At 26.5% G+C, this 17,833-nt stretch overlaps 1 protein-coding gene across 2 annotated transcripts in view; it reads right to left on the bottom strand.

Moving 5' to 3' along the window:
• The window catches only part of LOC101238065 (inositol polyphosphate 5-phosphatase OCRL), an 88,769-nt gene that overhangs the window by 9,904 nt on the left and 61,032 nt on the right, over positions 1–17,833 (bottom strand). For both annotated transcript variants that reach the window (XM_065793814.1, XM_065793815.1), the window contains exons 18-22: positions 17,522–17,657; positions 8,375–8,485; positions 7,602–7,670; positions 3,796–3,892; positions 2,188–2,312 (exon numbers count right to left, since the gene is read on the bottom strand). In XM_065793814.1, coding sequence (XP_065649886.1) covers positions 2,188–2,312; positions 3,796–3,892; positions 7,602–7,670; positions 8,375–8,485; positions 17,522–17,657 — 538 coding nt within the window. The remainder of the gene's footprint in view (positions 1–2,187; positions 2,313–3,795; positions 3,893–7,601; positions 7,671–8,374; positions 8,486–17,521; positions 17,658–17,833) is intronic.

The following is a 17,833-nucleotide window of genomic DNA, read 5'->3' as shown; positions in this document are numbered from 1 at the left end:
TTTGCACCCTTATTTGACAATGAATATATAAATGTTTAGATCTCAATTCTATATATATATACATATATATAGAATAGAATTCTATATATGGGCAATTCCATTTTTAACTTACGCTACACGCGCAATAACTTTATCAAATATTTAAACTGTTAATTAAACTTTTATATATTTTATATAAACGCTGTTAGTCTAAAGAATAAAATAAGCTAAAAAATGTTGAGTCTAGCCAAAAGAGGGTGAACTTATTACTGAAAATGCCACTTAACTTACGTTACACGGAAAACAAGGTAAAAAAATTGCTTCAACTTTTAGGTTAGATGCGAGCAAATCAGTAAAGCAGTTTGTATTAGAAACTATCACATGTTGAGAATTCTATATTCTATATGTTGAGAATTCTATAATGTTGAAAATTCTATACCAATTTAAAAAATATATAAAATTTATCAGAGGTGGCCGGCTAAGGAAAATAAACTGGTTTTTTTGGTACAACTTATTTAACTTGCGTTATATCACCTACATTACGGAGTGATTATTATTGTGGATATTTTATAACTATTATTAAGAGTTAGAGTAACATAAGCAAAAGCATTAAAATCATTCATTAAAAATAATTAACAAAGGAAATTTTAAAAAACTGGTGGCACTCTTCTTGAGTGATTTTTTATAACATCTATGAAAGTTATCAAATCGAAAGCAGTCTTTCTGCTAGACCAAGAGCAACGTTAAAAAATTATTTTACTTTTACAACTTATTAATACATATTTGAGTCGTTTAAATAAGAAAATTTTTGGTTTGTCTAAGTTTTTACTTACACTCCTTACGTTTATGCGTATTGCCTTATTTTCATTAGGTTGAATTTATAAAATGCTGCAAAGTACATTTAGATTTAAATCTTTTTCTATTAAAATATTTTTGACATAAAAACTGCTATCCCAGTTTAGGAGGGTTGAAGTATATGTGATTGTTTGTGACAGGAGGGAAGGGGTTAAGAATTGACAAATATAGGGTGATGTGCTTTATGGATAACCCCACTTAATTGCATTAACAAACAATTTGTTTTACTCAAACAAAATTAAAAAAGGTTTTAACTAATTTTTTTTATATTAGGAGAATAGCAAATAAATCTTTCTTTTTTTTTTAATGTCTAAATAAAAATATCTATATAATTCTTGTTTTTATTTATTTATGTATATTTATATGCCAACCAAAATAAAAATACATAAAAAAATAAAAAAATAATAATATAAATAATTTTAATTAACATTTTTTTTCTAAATTCTCCTAATATGAAAAGTTTCAGTTAGAACCTTAGACGAAATAAGAATTACTTAATGACGTAATTCATTTTGTTAACAAAAAAGTGTCAGAACTTAAGTAAACGCATGTAGTTTTAACTTATGTTACACGAATTTAAAATAAAAATGTGCTTTAACTAAGCATCGCTATTCAAAACTTTAAATGTAAAAGCGTAACATTTAATATTCTTTAGCATATATTATTAAAAAACTTAAGTTTTTTAACTAAATTTTGGAAAAAACAAAACATCATGTTTTTGTTAACTTACGTTACACAAAAATTGCAAAAGTTCTTTCGTTATTTTCATTATTTTTTCTTGAAATATATATATTTTAAACATAAAATCTGACCAACAACAATTTGAACATGTTAGCTCCATTTTCACGCTAAATTAACTCCGGTTATGCAAATAAATTTATGGTTAGGATAATTTTTTACAATGATACTTTTTTTATCATGCAACAATGAGAAAAACTTTCGGAAGCATAAAAAATAACTTAAATTAATTTTAGTACTAAAGATATATTTTAAATAAACTTTTATGCGTCTGCATCAACATTCATTAGCTAAAAGTTGACAAAAAAGAGAATAAAATATGACTATTTTTCATTTCCGCCATGGAATTGCCCATATATACACACATATATATATACATAAATATGTATTCTATATATATACATATAAATATTATTTGTATTCTATATATATATATATACATATACATACTATTTGTATTCTATATATATATATATATATATATATATATATATATATATATATATATATATATATATATATATAATATATATATATATATATATATATATACACACGCACACAAAAATATATATATGTATGCATGTAAATAACTATTATACATATAAAAGATACAAAAAAATCTTTCCCATCAACTAAATGAAGAACCAAGATATCATCAATTCGAAATTTTTCCAAACTTATAAGAGGTGCAGATAATTTATCAACTAATACAAACAGCTCTATCTCGGTGACATCACCTAAAAAGTAAATTTTCTTATTCTTTAAATGTCTTATTTAAAAATGTCTTAAATAATAATTATAAATCTATTTAAACATAAATAATGTAAAGCATAAATAAAATATTATGTACATTACAATTTAAATAATATTATGATTATATTTTAGCTACAACATTTTATTTTTAACTATGTTTTAAGCTTTGTGGAAACACATTGAAATCAATCATAATAGGTTTTCATAGAAAAAATTCTAATTAAAGGTTGATATTTTATTTATTAATTTATTCATAAATTCACACTTTAACTTTTTGTTTTATGCTATTTACAAATTTTTTATTATTTTTAATAATTTATAAATTTTACCATAAGACATATAAACAAAATTATAAAAATTAATCAATTAAAATGTTAACAAAGCCGCCTTAACATAGTTTGCGAATATTCATAAGAAAAAATCTGAACACATTATAGCACAACTAAATACATAAGAATATATATGAAGACATTTAAACCCATCTAAAGGTGAAAGCACATCTAAGAAATGTAATAACAGATCTAAAAACACCAGAATACAGTCAGGTCAGGTAAAGATTACTCATATTACTGCCTAGTGTAACAATTAACACAACAATTATGCAATAATTGCATAATAATTAGAAAAATTAAAATAAAGAAAACAAATTAAAAATAAAATAGAAAATTGTTTTTATTTATTTTTATTACTAAATTTTTTTTGAAAATGAATTTATAAATTATTTATTCAAAAAATCAAAACCAGTGATTTTGAAATTTAAATTGAGATGTCCTAAATTATCTTGATATTGTTTTTATAAATAATTTTATATAATATCAATTTTATATAATATCAAAATAATTTTATAAATATCAAGATAATTTTTTAAAAATTATCTTGATATTGTTTATAAATAGCATTAATTACAGCTTGCACATCCTTACTAAATAAAATATATTGATTACAGCTTGCACATCCTTACTAAACAAAATATATTGATTACAGCTTGCACATTCTTACTAAATAAAATATATTGATTACAGCTTGTACACCCTTACTAAATAAAGGTTCCAGTATACTAGAATATCATTTTTTTTGTTAAACTTTCTTTTACATTTTGATATAACATTTTAGCAATAAATTGAAACAAAATAAATTTTATATTGTAGAAATTAAAGATGTATTATTCAAATTTCTAGAAAAATACAAAATTCTTGTATATATTATTTATCATTTGAATACACATTATGAGAGGTATAATCTGGCCTGGAGGTATACTATTAAATATTCACCTAATTGAAAAGAGATCAAACTTTGATTCATTTAATTTTAGATTTAAAATAATCACAGAGAACATCAATAGGACATGAAAAAATGATTTTAAACTTTGCCTTTATCAGAAAAGAGAGATATAATAGAACAGGAACTTACAACTTCATTCTTCAAAAAAAAGAGGATAACTCAACAACATCAACAAATGATACTTACCAGGCATAATAAAACCAGCTGATGGGTTCACTCTGATCCATGGTTTTGTAACATCTGTTTCATCAAGCTTTGGTATAAATTCAAACTCTACTAAACTCTAAATAAATAAGAAAACATACATACATACATACATATATATATTAGGGTGTCCCAAAAAGAAAAATTTTTTGCATGCATGTTTTTCCCATTCCGTTTTGTCTACTAAGTTCATATGTATGACTAAACAATTAACTAATAACAAAATTAATAACTTAAATGGGTCGTACTCAAAAAAAAAAAAAAAAAGAAGAGTGAGAAGAGAAAGTACAGCCTGTCAACAAATCCAAGGAGGCTACTTTTTCTCTTAAAGTACACAATCAATGGGCTTCCAATAAACCAGCTAGCAACCATTGGAAATATTCTTAGATACATCCAGTTTCTAAAATCTCCCAGTTAAAACAAATAATTACTATTGTTATATAAATATACTATAAAACAATGATAAAATTTTTAAATGGTCTATTTTATGCAATACAGATTTAATCTAATATCACCCCCTCCCCTACAAGTGTTAAAAATAAGATACAATGAGGCAAAAAATTACGCAAGAAAAAAAAATAACATAATGATAAATACTTGTCTATTTTTATTTTAGATCTATGAGATTTCAATCTACTAAGTTGATAGTAGCCTGCCCTCAGAAACATGAAAACAGGGATCTGATCTGTAAAGTTTCTGCAAGAATTCTGAACAAAGATGTGTTGCCTCCGCGTAGTAGACACTTGGAAGAAAGCAGGGTTTCAAGATTTTATCATCAGTGGATCTAGTGTCAGGGATAAGATACTGAAGCTCCATAATAAGTACATAAATTTGTATCATCTCAAATCATTGAGCTGGAACTCTAGCAATAACAACTTCTCTAAGATACAGACAGAGTTTTTAGAGGAGAGTACTCTTTGATATTTCATTAGCAAATTTTGAACAAAAAGTAAATCAGGATCGTTTTCGTTCTGAGAATGCCAAAGATGAGGATATTCAGTTCTATCTAGATCAAAAAGGAGAGCCAAACATGTATATTACAGAAGAAATTGATGAAGTATTACAAAATTCAGTTGAAAATAAAAATATTAGGCTCAAGAGGATGGAGGAGGCAATAGGTAAAGGTAGAATCACAATGAATGCAGTAAAATCAAATGACCTTGAGGTTTCTTTGCATTCATCTGAAAATGAATCTAAATCAGAACCAAGTTTAGATTCTTTAGATGATGAAGATTTATCTAATAGACTCAGTCATTCTACTAAATCTAAGGTAATGATAAGTATAAGTGCTGAAGATCTGGTTGACTGTACTGCTGCAGTTTCCGCCTGATACAGAGTAGGCATACGACCACAAACTTCCATAGTAGCTGCTATTTGCAATAAAGCTGGTGTGAATCTAGAAGATACTATTCTATAAAGAAGTACAGTTCATAGAAAGAGACTCCAAAAAATAGAGGCAGTAGGAGATAAACTCAGGCAAGAAATTATAACTACTCTGAAGGGAAAAAAGCTATGTGTTCATTTTGATGGAAAACGGGTAAAACAGATTGAAGAAGATCTGAAAATAACTGTTTCTGTAGAAAGAATAGCCGTGAGTGTTACATCCCCTGATATGGATGACACAGATGATGTACTGCTAGGTGTTGTTCAGACAACAAGTTCCAAAGGTATTGACCAGGCTGTAGCAATTTTGAATCTGCTAGAATACTTCAACATTGTTGATCAAATATTTGCTGTTTGCTGCGACACTATGGCATCTAATACTGGAATACACTCTGGAGCTGTTGTTATCCTTAGCTCCATCCTTAACACTCCACTTTTATGGTTTCTCTGTAGAAGACATATGCTAGAAATACACATCTTACACTTTATGGAGGCTTTAACTGGAGAGAAGACAAAGGGCCCAAGAAAAGGGCTGTATGTCAAACTCCAGAAAAGTTGGCATTCAGTCAAGAAAGAGGTGGACAAAATGCTAGACCTAGTTAGGTTTGATTGGAGTCAGCTTCAGACTGGGTCACCCCTTTATGGAATTGCGAAGAAAGCTCTGGAGTTGGGAAAAGAAGCCCTTGCCTCAAAAACATTTGTCAGGAGTGATTACAGGAAATTATGTGAGCTTTTTGTTTTCTATTTGGGAGGAGAAGTACCTGGATTTTGTTTCCATCAACCTGGAGCCTGCCATGAAGCCAGGTAAAGTATATTGAAAAAATAAAATCTTATAAATAAATTATAAAATTTGTGTAAGTATTATAAATAACATATAAATAAAAAATATGATAAATATTAATGGTAACAAAATTTTAATCTTTAGGTTTATGGCTGATGCTTTATACATTCTTACCTTGAGAATAACAGATAAGATCACCATGATTATGAGCGAAAAGGAAAGAAATATGATAGAGACAGCGGCATTCTTCACATCTGTCTGGTATGCACCTTGGTTTCTAAAGTCGTATTTGGTTGCAAAATCACCCTCAAATGATCTTGCCGCTTTCAAAATGCATTTAGCATCAAAGATAAATATCCCAATCTTGGTTCAGCATTGGTTGCTAGTATGCTAAGACACAACTGGTACTTGAAGCAGTTGGTGCTGCTATCTCTGGCTGATGAAGATGTAGAGCAGGAAGTGAAGAAAAAGATGTTGGACAGATTAGTTCAGTATGACGTTCCTGACAAGTTGAAAAACTGGAAAACCTAAGCTACCCGTCATATCAGAGTCCACTGAGCTTTTGGAATTGGTAGGTCCGGAAAGTTGGCTTTTGTTGAAAATTGCTGAAGTCCCTGATGGTGAAGTAGAACTGTGGAGGAAGGAAAAAGCCTTGAAGTCATTAGATTTATTCAAATAATTTGTTAAAAATTTGACTTGCGTTAACGATTGTGCAGAAAGGAACATACGCCTTATTTAGGACTATGTAGGTGGATACAAATCTGACATTATGCAACAAAACTTAATGCTGGTGGCAAGGGAAAATAGAAAGAAGCTTAAAAAGGTTCTTTCTAAATCCCAGTTAAAAAATATATAGTTTATTATTCCTAAAATACATATTTTTTTAAACATTTTTGTATTTTTATTAAGAAAATATGTAAAATTTAGGTTTTTAACAAAAAATAGAATTTTACATATAGCTAAAATTGATTTCCGAAATCGTTTTTTTATAAATATTTACTATCAGGGGACATAAGAGAATGGGAAAAAACTGCGTACACATTGAAATTTAAAAAAAAGTGAAAATTTGGAACTAATATATATATATATATATATATATATATATATATATATATATATATATATATATATATATATATATATATATATATATATATATATATATATATATATATTAGTAGAAAATCACTTGTCAAACTTTTTTCATATTACACTGGGTGATGATCATTGATGAGTCTTAATGATGATCTTTTATAAAAGAAAGATTTTAAATCTGATATCTTTTCTGTTATAGCTTAGAGCTTACAGTGGGTGGTGAATTTAACCTCAACAAAACTTAGTTGTTTACTGCTAGTAATTGACTTGTTGATATTCCTATATTGATGAATCCTTTTTCTCCTATTTTATCCTCTCAGTTTATTCCTTACTTTTACCACTCACGGAAACTATATAACCCATTTCAAAGTTAGAATCTGTTATGGCTGCCACTCTTTATTGCGCTTGTTATATTCTTATTCCTGATTCCATATTTTACCTTTATAAATCTTTTAAGAGAAAACATTTAATAAAATAAAAAAAATAAAAAAATAAGAACACTTGAAACAAATAGGAAATTTAAATTAACCTGGCCAATATTTGCTATTGGTATAATATCTTTCTTTTCAACCATAAAGTCTATATCTCCAAACTGAAACTAAAAAAAGAATTTTGAATAAAGTTATTTTTATATAACTAAAACAAATCTTACACAAGCTTTATAAAAATAAATTAATTATATAAACCTGAATTAAATAACCAATTTTTAACACCAGCACATTCATATCAATAGAAATGAATAATCAAAAAAGTAATCAAAACCAAAAAAGTGTCTAGTTGTAAGTGTCTAACTAGTTGATTTAGAATAAAAATAATATGTGCTGCAGTGGAGAAGCACTCATATTGCAAGAAGTCTAGACTTTAAATCCTGCAATAAACCTGATTGTACTTTAAAGTTATAAGATTGACTCATACCTGTAACATTAAACAATGAATAGCCTCATTGATTAGTGCACCTTTTGAGGAGGTGAATATGTATTAAAATAAATTACCATGGAAATGTTTTATTTAAAAACTTTATTCAATATAACATTTAAAAACCATAGTTTTATAGAGATTTTGATTTTATTACTTAAATTCTGGATTTGTCTATAGTCATATTAACATAATGCTGCTTTAGAGCTGTTATCTGCTTGAAAACTTCAATATTCATTCAAGTTCATAAGATGATTTTTTTATTTTTTCGACTTTTTCAAGTTCATTAAAATGATTTTTTTTTCAATACAATATCAGTATTCATAAGATAATAGTTAAAAAAAAATAAAAAATAAAATAGCAAAAAAAAAAAAAAAAAATGCTTACATCATGTTTGCCAAGTTTTACTTGAGGCAATGATTCATTTTCCTTTTTATCTAATTTTCTGACTATCTCTTCAAATACTTTTCTTTCATTTGACCGGTCAACAACTTTGATCTAATTTTAATCAATTATAATATGAATTAGATATTATTAAAAATATATATATATATATAAATAATATTAATTTGTTCACAAATAAACGCACTAAAAAAACAAGATCAACTCTTTTTATAATAAGGCCAACATATAACCAACAATATATTAGTTAAGGTAAGATTAGGAGTCTTAAAATGGGGACAATAACAAAATCTATACATTTAAGATTTTATAAAATAGAAATGTGTGTACTCAATATAAAGTTTGACTGTCTTATTTCAGCCCATTAAGTAATTTAAAACAGTTGCAATAAAGTAATGGATCAATAATTTGATTTTAAGTATTTTGCTTGGAGTTCAATGGTTTCTAATGTTAAACTTAATGCTTAAGTAAACTTAATAACCATTATAAAAATTTGTTTAAAAGCTTTTTCGGTTGCTTTTTTTTGTTTGTTTCAACTTTATTATCAAAAGTAAAACTGTTTGAAGTAGTTATAGTTTTTAAGAATATAATATAAATTAAAAAAAAATATATAACTAACAGAGTTTTATTAATAAAACTTAATATTGTCGATAATGAAAAGCTTTATAAAATAATACTAAAGAACAATAATATAATTTACAGAGTTTTATTGATAAGAATTGCATTATATATAGCATTTAATAATAAACTGGTATAGTCTAATGATTTTTAATCATTATGAGATGTTAGAATGAACTATAATTATAATATAGTAAACAAAATAGTATAGTAAATGAATATTGTTTACATTTTTTAACATTTTTATCATTGCAACTTTTATATTTACATATACTAGTTTGTGTTATTATAAAAATTATTTGTCCACATGTTCTATAATAGACTTAAGTTTTTATAATAATATTTTGTAACCACACCCTTTGTAGTGATAACATCTGCATAGGTATATAGTTTTTAAGATCTGATGTAGCTTCTATTTTAAAAATTAGAGAGACAAAAGCTCTGTGCCATTAATTAGGTAAAGTGTTTAATGTAAAAGTAGCCTTAAAAATATAAAAATGAGGAAAATATAAAACATGAGCTAGCTTGTTAAGAACTGCATTAAATTTGCCATCAAGATTGTAGTAGGTGCTAGGTTTAATTCCCATTAAGGTTTTATTAACTGACTCAATGGAAAAATATATAATAATCAATACTTATGTCAAGACTTATTGAATCATTAACATAACTGACAATATTAAGAGAGTAACTATTATCTTCTGTAAAAACACTTCTGAAGTGATTATTTAACACGTCAGCAATTTTTATATTACAGTTAAAGGGACCTCAGAATGCAGTGTGACCTCAGATTGTCAGGTTTTAAATTAAGAAATATAAAACACAAATTTTTCTAATAAATACTGAAAGCCATAAATAACATGAAAAAAGGATATTATGTTAAGTCATAAAGAAAAAAAAATTTAAATATCATCCTTAGAAAACATTCTAAATTAAATAGGCGTTGAAAAAATCTATTGGTATTTCAAAATATTTTTTTAAACAATTTTAAATTTTTCAAGCCCTTCTGAAAATAAGCTTCCAAAACATTATCAGAAATGTTGCTTCAAGGCTCTGAACAAAGGGTTGAAAAGATATGTGCACAGAATAAATCCAATTTTCTCAGCACCGCATTTCAAATTACCTAGCATTTTAAGGTATCAATTCAAAAAACTATATAATAAACTTCATTGATTTCTTTTAAGAATTGAAAACAAATTGAAAACATATAGTGAAAAAAGAATATAGAAATAAAATCTATATAAACTATAATTCAAAATCAGCGAAAACAGAATGATTCATTGTATTCTGGAAGGAATCAAACATAGGAAAAAGGTTTTTAATGTTATCTTAATTAGATTCAAACGGAAGGCATTTTTGGCTCCTCTTTTACAAAATAGTTTGATAATAATTGGTTTTGAACCTGTTTCATCTCAACATGTTGCTTTACTGCATGTAGATTTTAAAACGTAAAATCTACATGCTTAAAAGGATATAGTAATTATGGCAACACAAGCATTCTCTAAGCTTAGTTGCAACATACACATTCTTGCCACATTTACATACTCCGTTACATTTACACCATGCCAATTTGTTGTTGTTACTTGGATTTCCTTTCTTTATTAGCTTACTCCTTTTTGGTTTTGACTTCTTTGATTGATAAAACATTTTGTAATATTTTCCCCCTGTCCATTGAGCTGTGAGCTTGGGTAACTCTAGCATTTTTCTTGTTCAATATTGGTGTTACTCTGGTTACAGGCAACAAATTCGGTATTTCTTCAAGTGATATTGATTTATCCGATATTGTTTGACAAGCCTCCATGGCACTTTAGTATTTATGTTTCCAATAGCTTGCCATATCGATTACATTTTGTAGATGAAATTGATAGTGGTGTTGATGATTGATTATTTTCAGTAATTTCATTAATACACAATCTCAGCTCATAAGAACATATTTTTCTGCATTTACTCAACACTGAGTCCTCCACTTGAAATCTTGAAACTTTTTTACTTGCATTTATAATTGATTTTTTTAATAACCATTCTGGCCATAACTCTGCAAGTATATTCATGAAACCATCCCTGTTGGTTGTCATAAAACAAAGAATAAAAAGCAGATTTAACCCTTTTGAACTAAGAGTACAACTTCTGATTGATTTGATCAAGGAGCTGGTTGACGATAATTTTGTCAGTTAGAGTGATGAAAAATCAAATATTTTTGCTTCTTAGAAATGTCAATGCATCATAGCCAAATCTTAAAAAATTACCATCAGATAGGACAACAATAGGCCCTTTTTAAACTCTTTTTTTCTAAATAGTAGTTGAGCATTTGATTTGCACAATGAAGTATACTATGATATTGGCTGCCACTGTCATTTAGGAGATTTGGAATTCATTTAACTTTTCCTTTGGAACTATCTGGGGCACTAATCCTCTTTTCTTGAATATGATGAGGCATTTTTCTATATCTCCTTTAAAGGAAACAAAAGGATGTAAATTTACGCATTCCTCATTTTCTCTTATCATCTTTTGATAAATTCCCCTCTCCCAGCATAAACTAAATCATTTGGAGTACCATCAGCTCCATCTTTTAGAACACCTTGATTTTTAGTTGGATTAACTCCAATTTAGATTAAGAGATTTCCCTATTTTTTATTAATTCACAACTCTAAAGAAATATCCTCACTTTAGTAAAGCGCAGGAACGAAATTCAATTTTTAAAGTAAACAAAGAAAACAGACAAAAGTATTTGTTTGAATAGTAGAACTATGAAGAAGTATACTATAAGCAAAATATTCATTTAACAACGTAGAGAAAAAATTAGATAAAGAGTTAAGTAAGAGTAAGTGAAAAAAACATAAAAAAAAAAAAACATTAAGTAAAAAGGGTAAGTGAAACAAACATTTAAAAAATATACTAAGCAAGGAAAATAAAGCTTTATGCAGAAACTTATAATTTTCTAACATAAATTGGAAGCAGTACAAGCTATTATTTAACCTGACTTACTGAGATCCCTAATCAAAATAGTATATCCTAAATATATATCTAAAGACATGAAAATGGTACGCCAAAAAAGTTAACCTTTATGAAATTCTGACAGGAGTATTTTGTCAATTCTGAAAACTAAAAACTAAGTGGCTGCCCAAATATTTTGCCTTAATCAGGATCTTAAAAAACACCAAGCATTTTGAGATCCTTTTACATGTATTGAGAGTTAACTTGTTATTGTTATTTTTGTCTATTAGATGGTAGTGCTTATTAAGGATATTCATTTTATTAACATAATCATAAAACTTGCTAATGTTATTTTTTCAACTAGGTTTAATTCAATTTTCAATTGATAATTTGATAATTAGATAAGACTTGTTTGCAATTCCTGGCCTATTGTTTGTAAGCTTGTTTGTTTTTAATATTTTTTTTAATTGCTTATCTTCTCCATAAAAATGCTTTGTGGCTTAACATTTTTTAAAAATATTTTGGATAGTAATTTCTCATTTTGTGATAATGCTTTTTCCTGATAGGCACAAATTCATAAATACCAGTTCGAAAATGCCTTAGAAAAATGAACAATTGTAATGGCACAAATGTACAGGCACAAAAAAATTGAAAATTTATATTTTATAAATATAATATAAAATATAATATAAAGGCCCTTAACATCATTAAGAAAGCCATAGAAAGATTCTGAATTATATTTACACTGGTTGAAATTATTTGTGTTTATAGAAAATTGGACTGTGTTATGGTCGCTAGTGCTAAAAGGACACTTAACAGATATATCACTTAGAATAGAAATGTTATTAGAAAATACAAGATCAAGAAAATTAATTTACATGTGGGTTCTTTAATAAATTGGTGCAAACAGAATTCATTTACCAAATTTAAAAAAATACTTTGATCATTATAGGTAAGTTGAAGTCACTAACAATGATAATCTGAGACACCAAGTAGCACAAATTATAAATAATTAAAATCATAGATTCAAGATATGTAACATCTTTTATTGCATAAAAAGTTGGCCAATAGCAAGTAGTTAAACAGAGTTTTTGATATCCAAAAATCATATCAACATAGATGATACCCAGCCCTTGGAATTAGGAAAAATAAGGTCAACAATAATTTGTCGACCTTAATCTGTGTGAGGTCCGCAGAAAAAATGTAAAACAATGGTTTGACCATAAAGCATAGAAACAAGATTAGCAATTCTTTGCCAACCTCAAACACTTCTAAGTCAACAGTTAGGTTGGCATTGCCGAATGCCGACCCTAATTCTGAGGGTTGCGATATTAATATAAATATCTGTTTGTGCAATCTGTAATTATTCTGCATTAATGTCATTTATACAGTAAATTGCTACCCCACCACCGATTTCAATACTGTTCTTGCAATAAATTGAATAATCTTTTGAACACAAAAGCATTAGAAAGTTAATTATTGAAGAATGTTTTACTAACACAAATTATTGCAGGTTTGGTTACCTCGGCATATAAATAAAAGTCATGAAGTTTATTGCCAAGACTTGTTGCGTCAAAAAAATGAAAGAAAATTTTTTATTTTTTTGTGAAGAAATGCTGACAATTTTAATGAAATTAATTTGTTTGTTTTGACTTATTCTTTCAGATTTTACTTTTTTGCATTTTTGGACAAAACTTTACTATTAATTCAGATATTTTTAAAACCAACAAAATTTAATGATTCCAATTTTAATAATAATAGCAGTGTAATAAATAGTTTAATAAATAATATACATTAAGTATTATAAAAAATAGATTCATAAAACTTTTTAAATGTTATAATATTTATATTATTTATAAAAACTAAACTCAAAAAAACTTCTTAAATGTATTCATTTCGCAGAATTTGTGCTTAAATCGATTTAAAAAATACTTTAATATATTAAAACGTGACTTGAACTTATGACTAAATAAATTTTCGATAACCAATAGCTGACATTGTGAAAAAGTTTCAAAGTAATTTATCCCACGTAGTAATCAGCGTATCCAATACTGAAATCACTTTTCAATACCGGTCTTTTGGTACTGAATATTTTCAATACTGGTATTGAATTTTTTTCTCTTAAACATGTGTTCTACATTAAAACTAATGACATAAAGTAATATTTTAAATCAGAGCTGGGCATTAAAAAAAATCAATTACATGTATTTATTTTTATGAAAATAAATTGCTTGTGAGTATTTCAAATAAAATATTATATCTCATATTTACATATTAAAACTCATATTTAATATATTTTCAATAAGAAATAACAGTTAGCAAATATTTCTGGCTAGAGTAAAGCATTTAGAAAAGTATTGCATATTTTTCAAACTATTGCGTCATTAACACACACACACACAAAATAAAAATGATAAAAATATCTATATCTATATGATAATACTGAACTTAATAGTAGTAGTGTCCTTTCGAGCCTGTTTGACACAGAACTCTTGGCAGCCATTGCAACCGAGGTAATGGCGAGAAAGAGTTGCAGCAACTTTGTTTTATAAGAAAACGTGAACGAAAATGTATGCAAACATCTAATGCACGTAAACTTCAAATTATGTAATGTTAAAACATACTAAAACATATATCAAGTTTTACAGCTTTACTTTTGCTTGAAAATTGCATTGCAATTTTTTATATAGTTTTAAAATTTCTGTCATCAATGTGCCAGCATGGCCGAGTGGTTAGCACGCTGAGCTTCTGAAAAATTAAAAAATAAAGCGTACTGATGATTTGAACTTGCCGCGCAATGACCTTAACTTTTTTTAAACAGTAATGGGGTTTAAAAAATATGTGTTATACAAGAAAATAATTGAAAATTCTAATTTTATACTTAAATTAAACCATTTTATTAAATTAAATACTTTAAAAAATAATTAAAAGTTAAAGTTATTTAATATTGATACAATAAAGAAATTTAGATTTTTACAGATGTTTTACCACGCCCCTGTTAAACATTCTAAACCAAGTGCACAACAACGAAAGAATTTAGATAACCATCAAAGTAGTATTATACTCCATTACTTTTTGGCTTTATATACTTTTTGGCTGATCCCTAATCTAAACTTTTAAATAAGGGATTGTCCATAAATTACGCAACGCTAAATTTCACTAATGAACAAAACAAAAAAAGTCAAAATTTTCCCTCGCAGAGTCGTATGTTAAATAAAAAATCAAAATAGCTCATCAAGTTTAATAAAAACCGCCACCTAAAAGAAGTGAAGATCTCCTTTTACTTTTTTAAAAATAAATTTAGCGCTGCGTAATTTATGGACGATCCCTTAGCATTTTATAGTCTATAGTATTTAATGACCTAGGATCTTCTTAGTTCTGCTATTTGTATAGCGTTGCATACAAATGTCTGTAAAAGTAAACGTCTTAAGCATACGTTGAGTTTGCAGGCAGTATATGGAACAATTGTATATAATAAATCTATAAAAATGAGAAAACTTTTATTTTAACAATTAGAAAATTTTTTTGCTATATTGCAATAATTATTATAGATATAATAAAAATTTTAATTAATTATTATAGATATATACTATAATAAAAATTTTGATATAAATATTGCTATAAGCACAGCAAGATTTAAAAATATTCAAAATTTATTAGGGGAGGTCTTTAATCCCCCAAAACAACAGTGATAACAGCACACTAAACCATTGAGCTATCAATAATAAGCGTTAAGGAGAAAAACAAACCTAATTATAAATCTCTTATAAGCTCTAGGTATATTGAAAGGGTGTGCATGTTAATTTTTTTGCTCTTAAAGCAATTTTTTAAAATGAACTATCTTACGTAAAGATATTGAAGTAAACAAATGATAGGTATAGAAATAATCAATGTGGAATAGATAAGTATAGAAAAGGTAGGTTTGGTAAAGATCCATATTTTATGGGTCTGGAAAGCTAGGATATATATATAAGGAAAAAGTTTATAAAAGGTCAGTGTGGAATGAACTTACGAAGCCCCATATTTTTACGGGTCGGGTCAGCTAATATTTAAATATTCAGGTAGCCTAAAAATAATATTTTTGTTAGAGTTGTTTTTTAAGAAAATCATAATATGCATATTGCTATAAGTCTTGGCTTCTTATTGTAAAAACAAATAATAAAAAATAAAAAATAAAAAATTATATGCAAAAATGGAAATATCCTTTTTTAATAGAAATTTACTTTTAAATTAAACAAGTTTTATCTTCAACTAAAATTTTTTATCAAAAATCAACTACACAACTTGTTGTTTCCTCCAATCCAAACTCTTGAGTGAGCGTGATTTTATATTCTTATTAAAAGCCGAATGAGAATTGTTTATCGCGCCAAGAAGTTTTATATACTCCATTTTGTGTTTTACGTGAAAAAAGCGCACAAGCTCTATACATGTGTATTTAAGTACTGGTATTGAGCCAACACAATACCGGTATTTTAGTACTTAAAAAAGCCAGGCAATACCAGTATTCCAGTATCGGTACTGTCGGTATTGGCTGGATTAGTAGCAATCTCCTGTATGATAAAATAAATTTGTTGTGCTTTAAATTGCCTGAAGGATATTCATATTTTAAATATTATACTTAAATATATTAGTTATCTATATGTAATATCAAATTAAAAAATAACCTAACAAATATTCTTATAGTAAAATGTTCTGATATTTAATTAACTTTCTTTTTTTTAATAAAGCATACTAAAAAGTGCTATTAAAAAATTATAAAATTTTATATTACATTTTTAACAACCATAATTTTAACTTTAAAACTAATTGTTAAAATTTGTTTGCATTAATATTGTATGATCTACTTTGTTTTTATGGCATACATACTTTTAATAAATAAACTTTTAGACAAAATGCATTTTTCATCAAAAGAAAGCTTACTATAAATACAAAATTGATAATATGAACGCAAGCTATTAAAACAAATAATAAGCGATAAGCTATTAAAACAAATTATTTAAATAATAAATAACAGACAGGGAACATAAAATCTACCATAAACCATTTTATAAGTTTTGACAGTTAGTATATCAATATTAGATATTACTTATTTGCATTAAAAATTAATCCTAGTCCAAGAGTAAAATTTAAAAAAAAAAGTTTTTTTTTTAAAACAACAACAAAAATATGTTGATGACTATTGGTTGATCTGAAACTGATTAAATTTAAATACATTTAATAAATTCAAAACTATATTATTAACTTTCATACTGACAATAAAACTTGTTTCATTTTAAACGTGTTTTATATATAATGTTATAAACTGTTTAAAACATCAATAAAACAACTTCGCTACTGTTTTATATTAACACAAGCTTTTCATAGTGACAAAACAATCTCACTGTATTGTTTTATTGTTGCTTTATACAACTTTTTATAATAAAATGTTTTATCAACAGTATTTACACAATATAATCAATAATACGATATGACTTTATTATCTTTTTATGAATGAAAATCTCACTGTTGCATTTAATTGAATAGAATACTAGATTTAATTTAAAAAAAGTACTCAAAACATTAAAATTTTACATAAAAACTTACACCAACGTTAAATAAAGAGCTGACTGGCTTATGATCACTGAGTTTTAACTCTCCGTGACTTCGATAAGTAATTTGCTGAATATTCTTTCCTTTCCATAATATACGGTCACACCATGCAGGAACACGAGTTTTTTCACTAAATGAAAAAAAATTACTGAATAGAAATCAAAAACAAACATTAAATAAATTATAATGAATAGGTTCACTCATGATATAGGTCACCAATCACATCAAAAATATTAACTTAGTACCATGTAACATTTTACTTCAATCATTTTTGGCATACAGGTTCACATCCATGAAATAAAGATA

This window comes from Hydra vulgaris, chromosome 03, assembly GCF_038396675.1.
Source record: "Hydra vulgaris chromosome 03, alternate assembly HydraT2T_AEP".
Classification (NCBI taxonomy): Eukaryota; Metazoa; Cnidaria; class Hydrozoa; order Anthoathecata; family Hydridae; genus Hydra; species Hydra vulgaris.
Note: the sequence above shows the minus strand (reverse complement) of the source record. Positions and strands in the feature narration are given on the sequence as shown.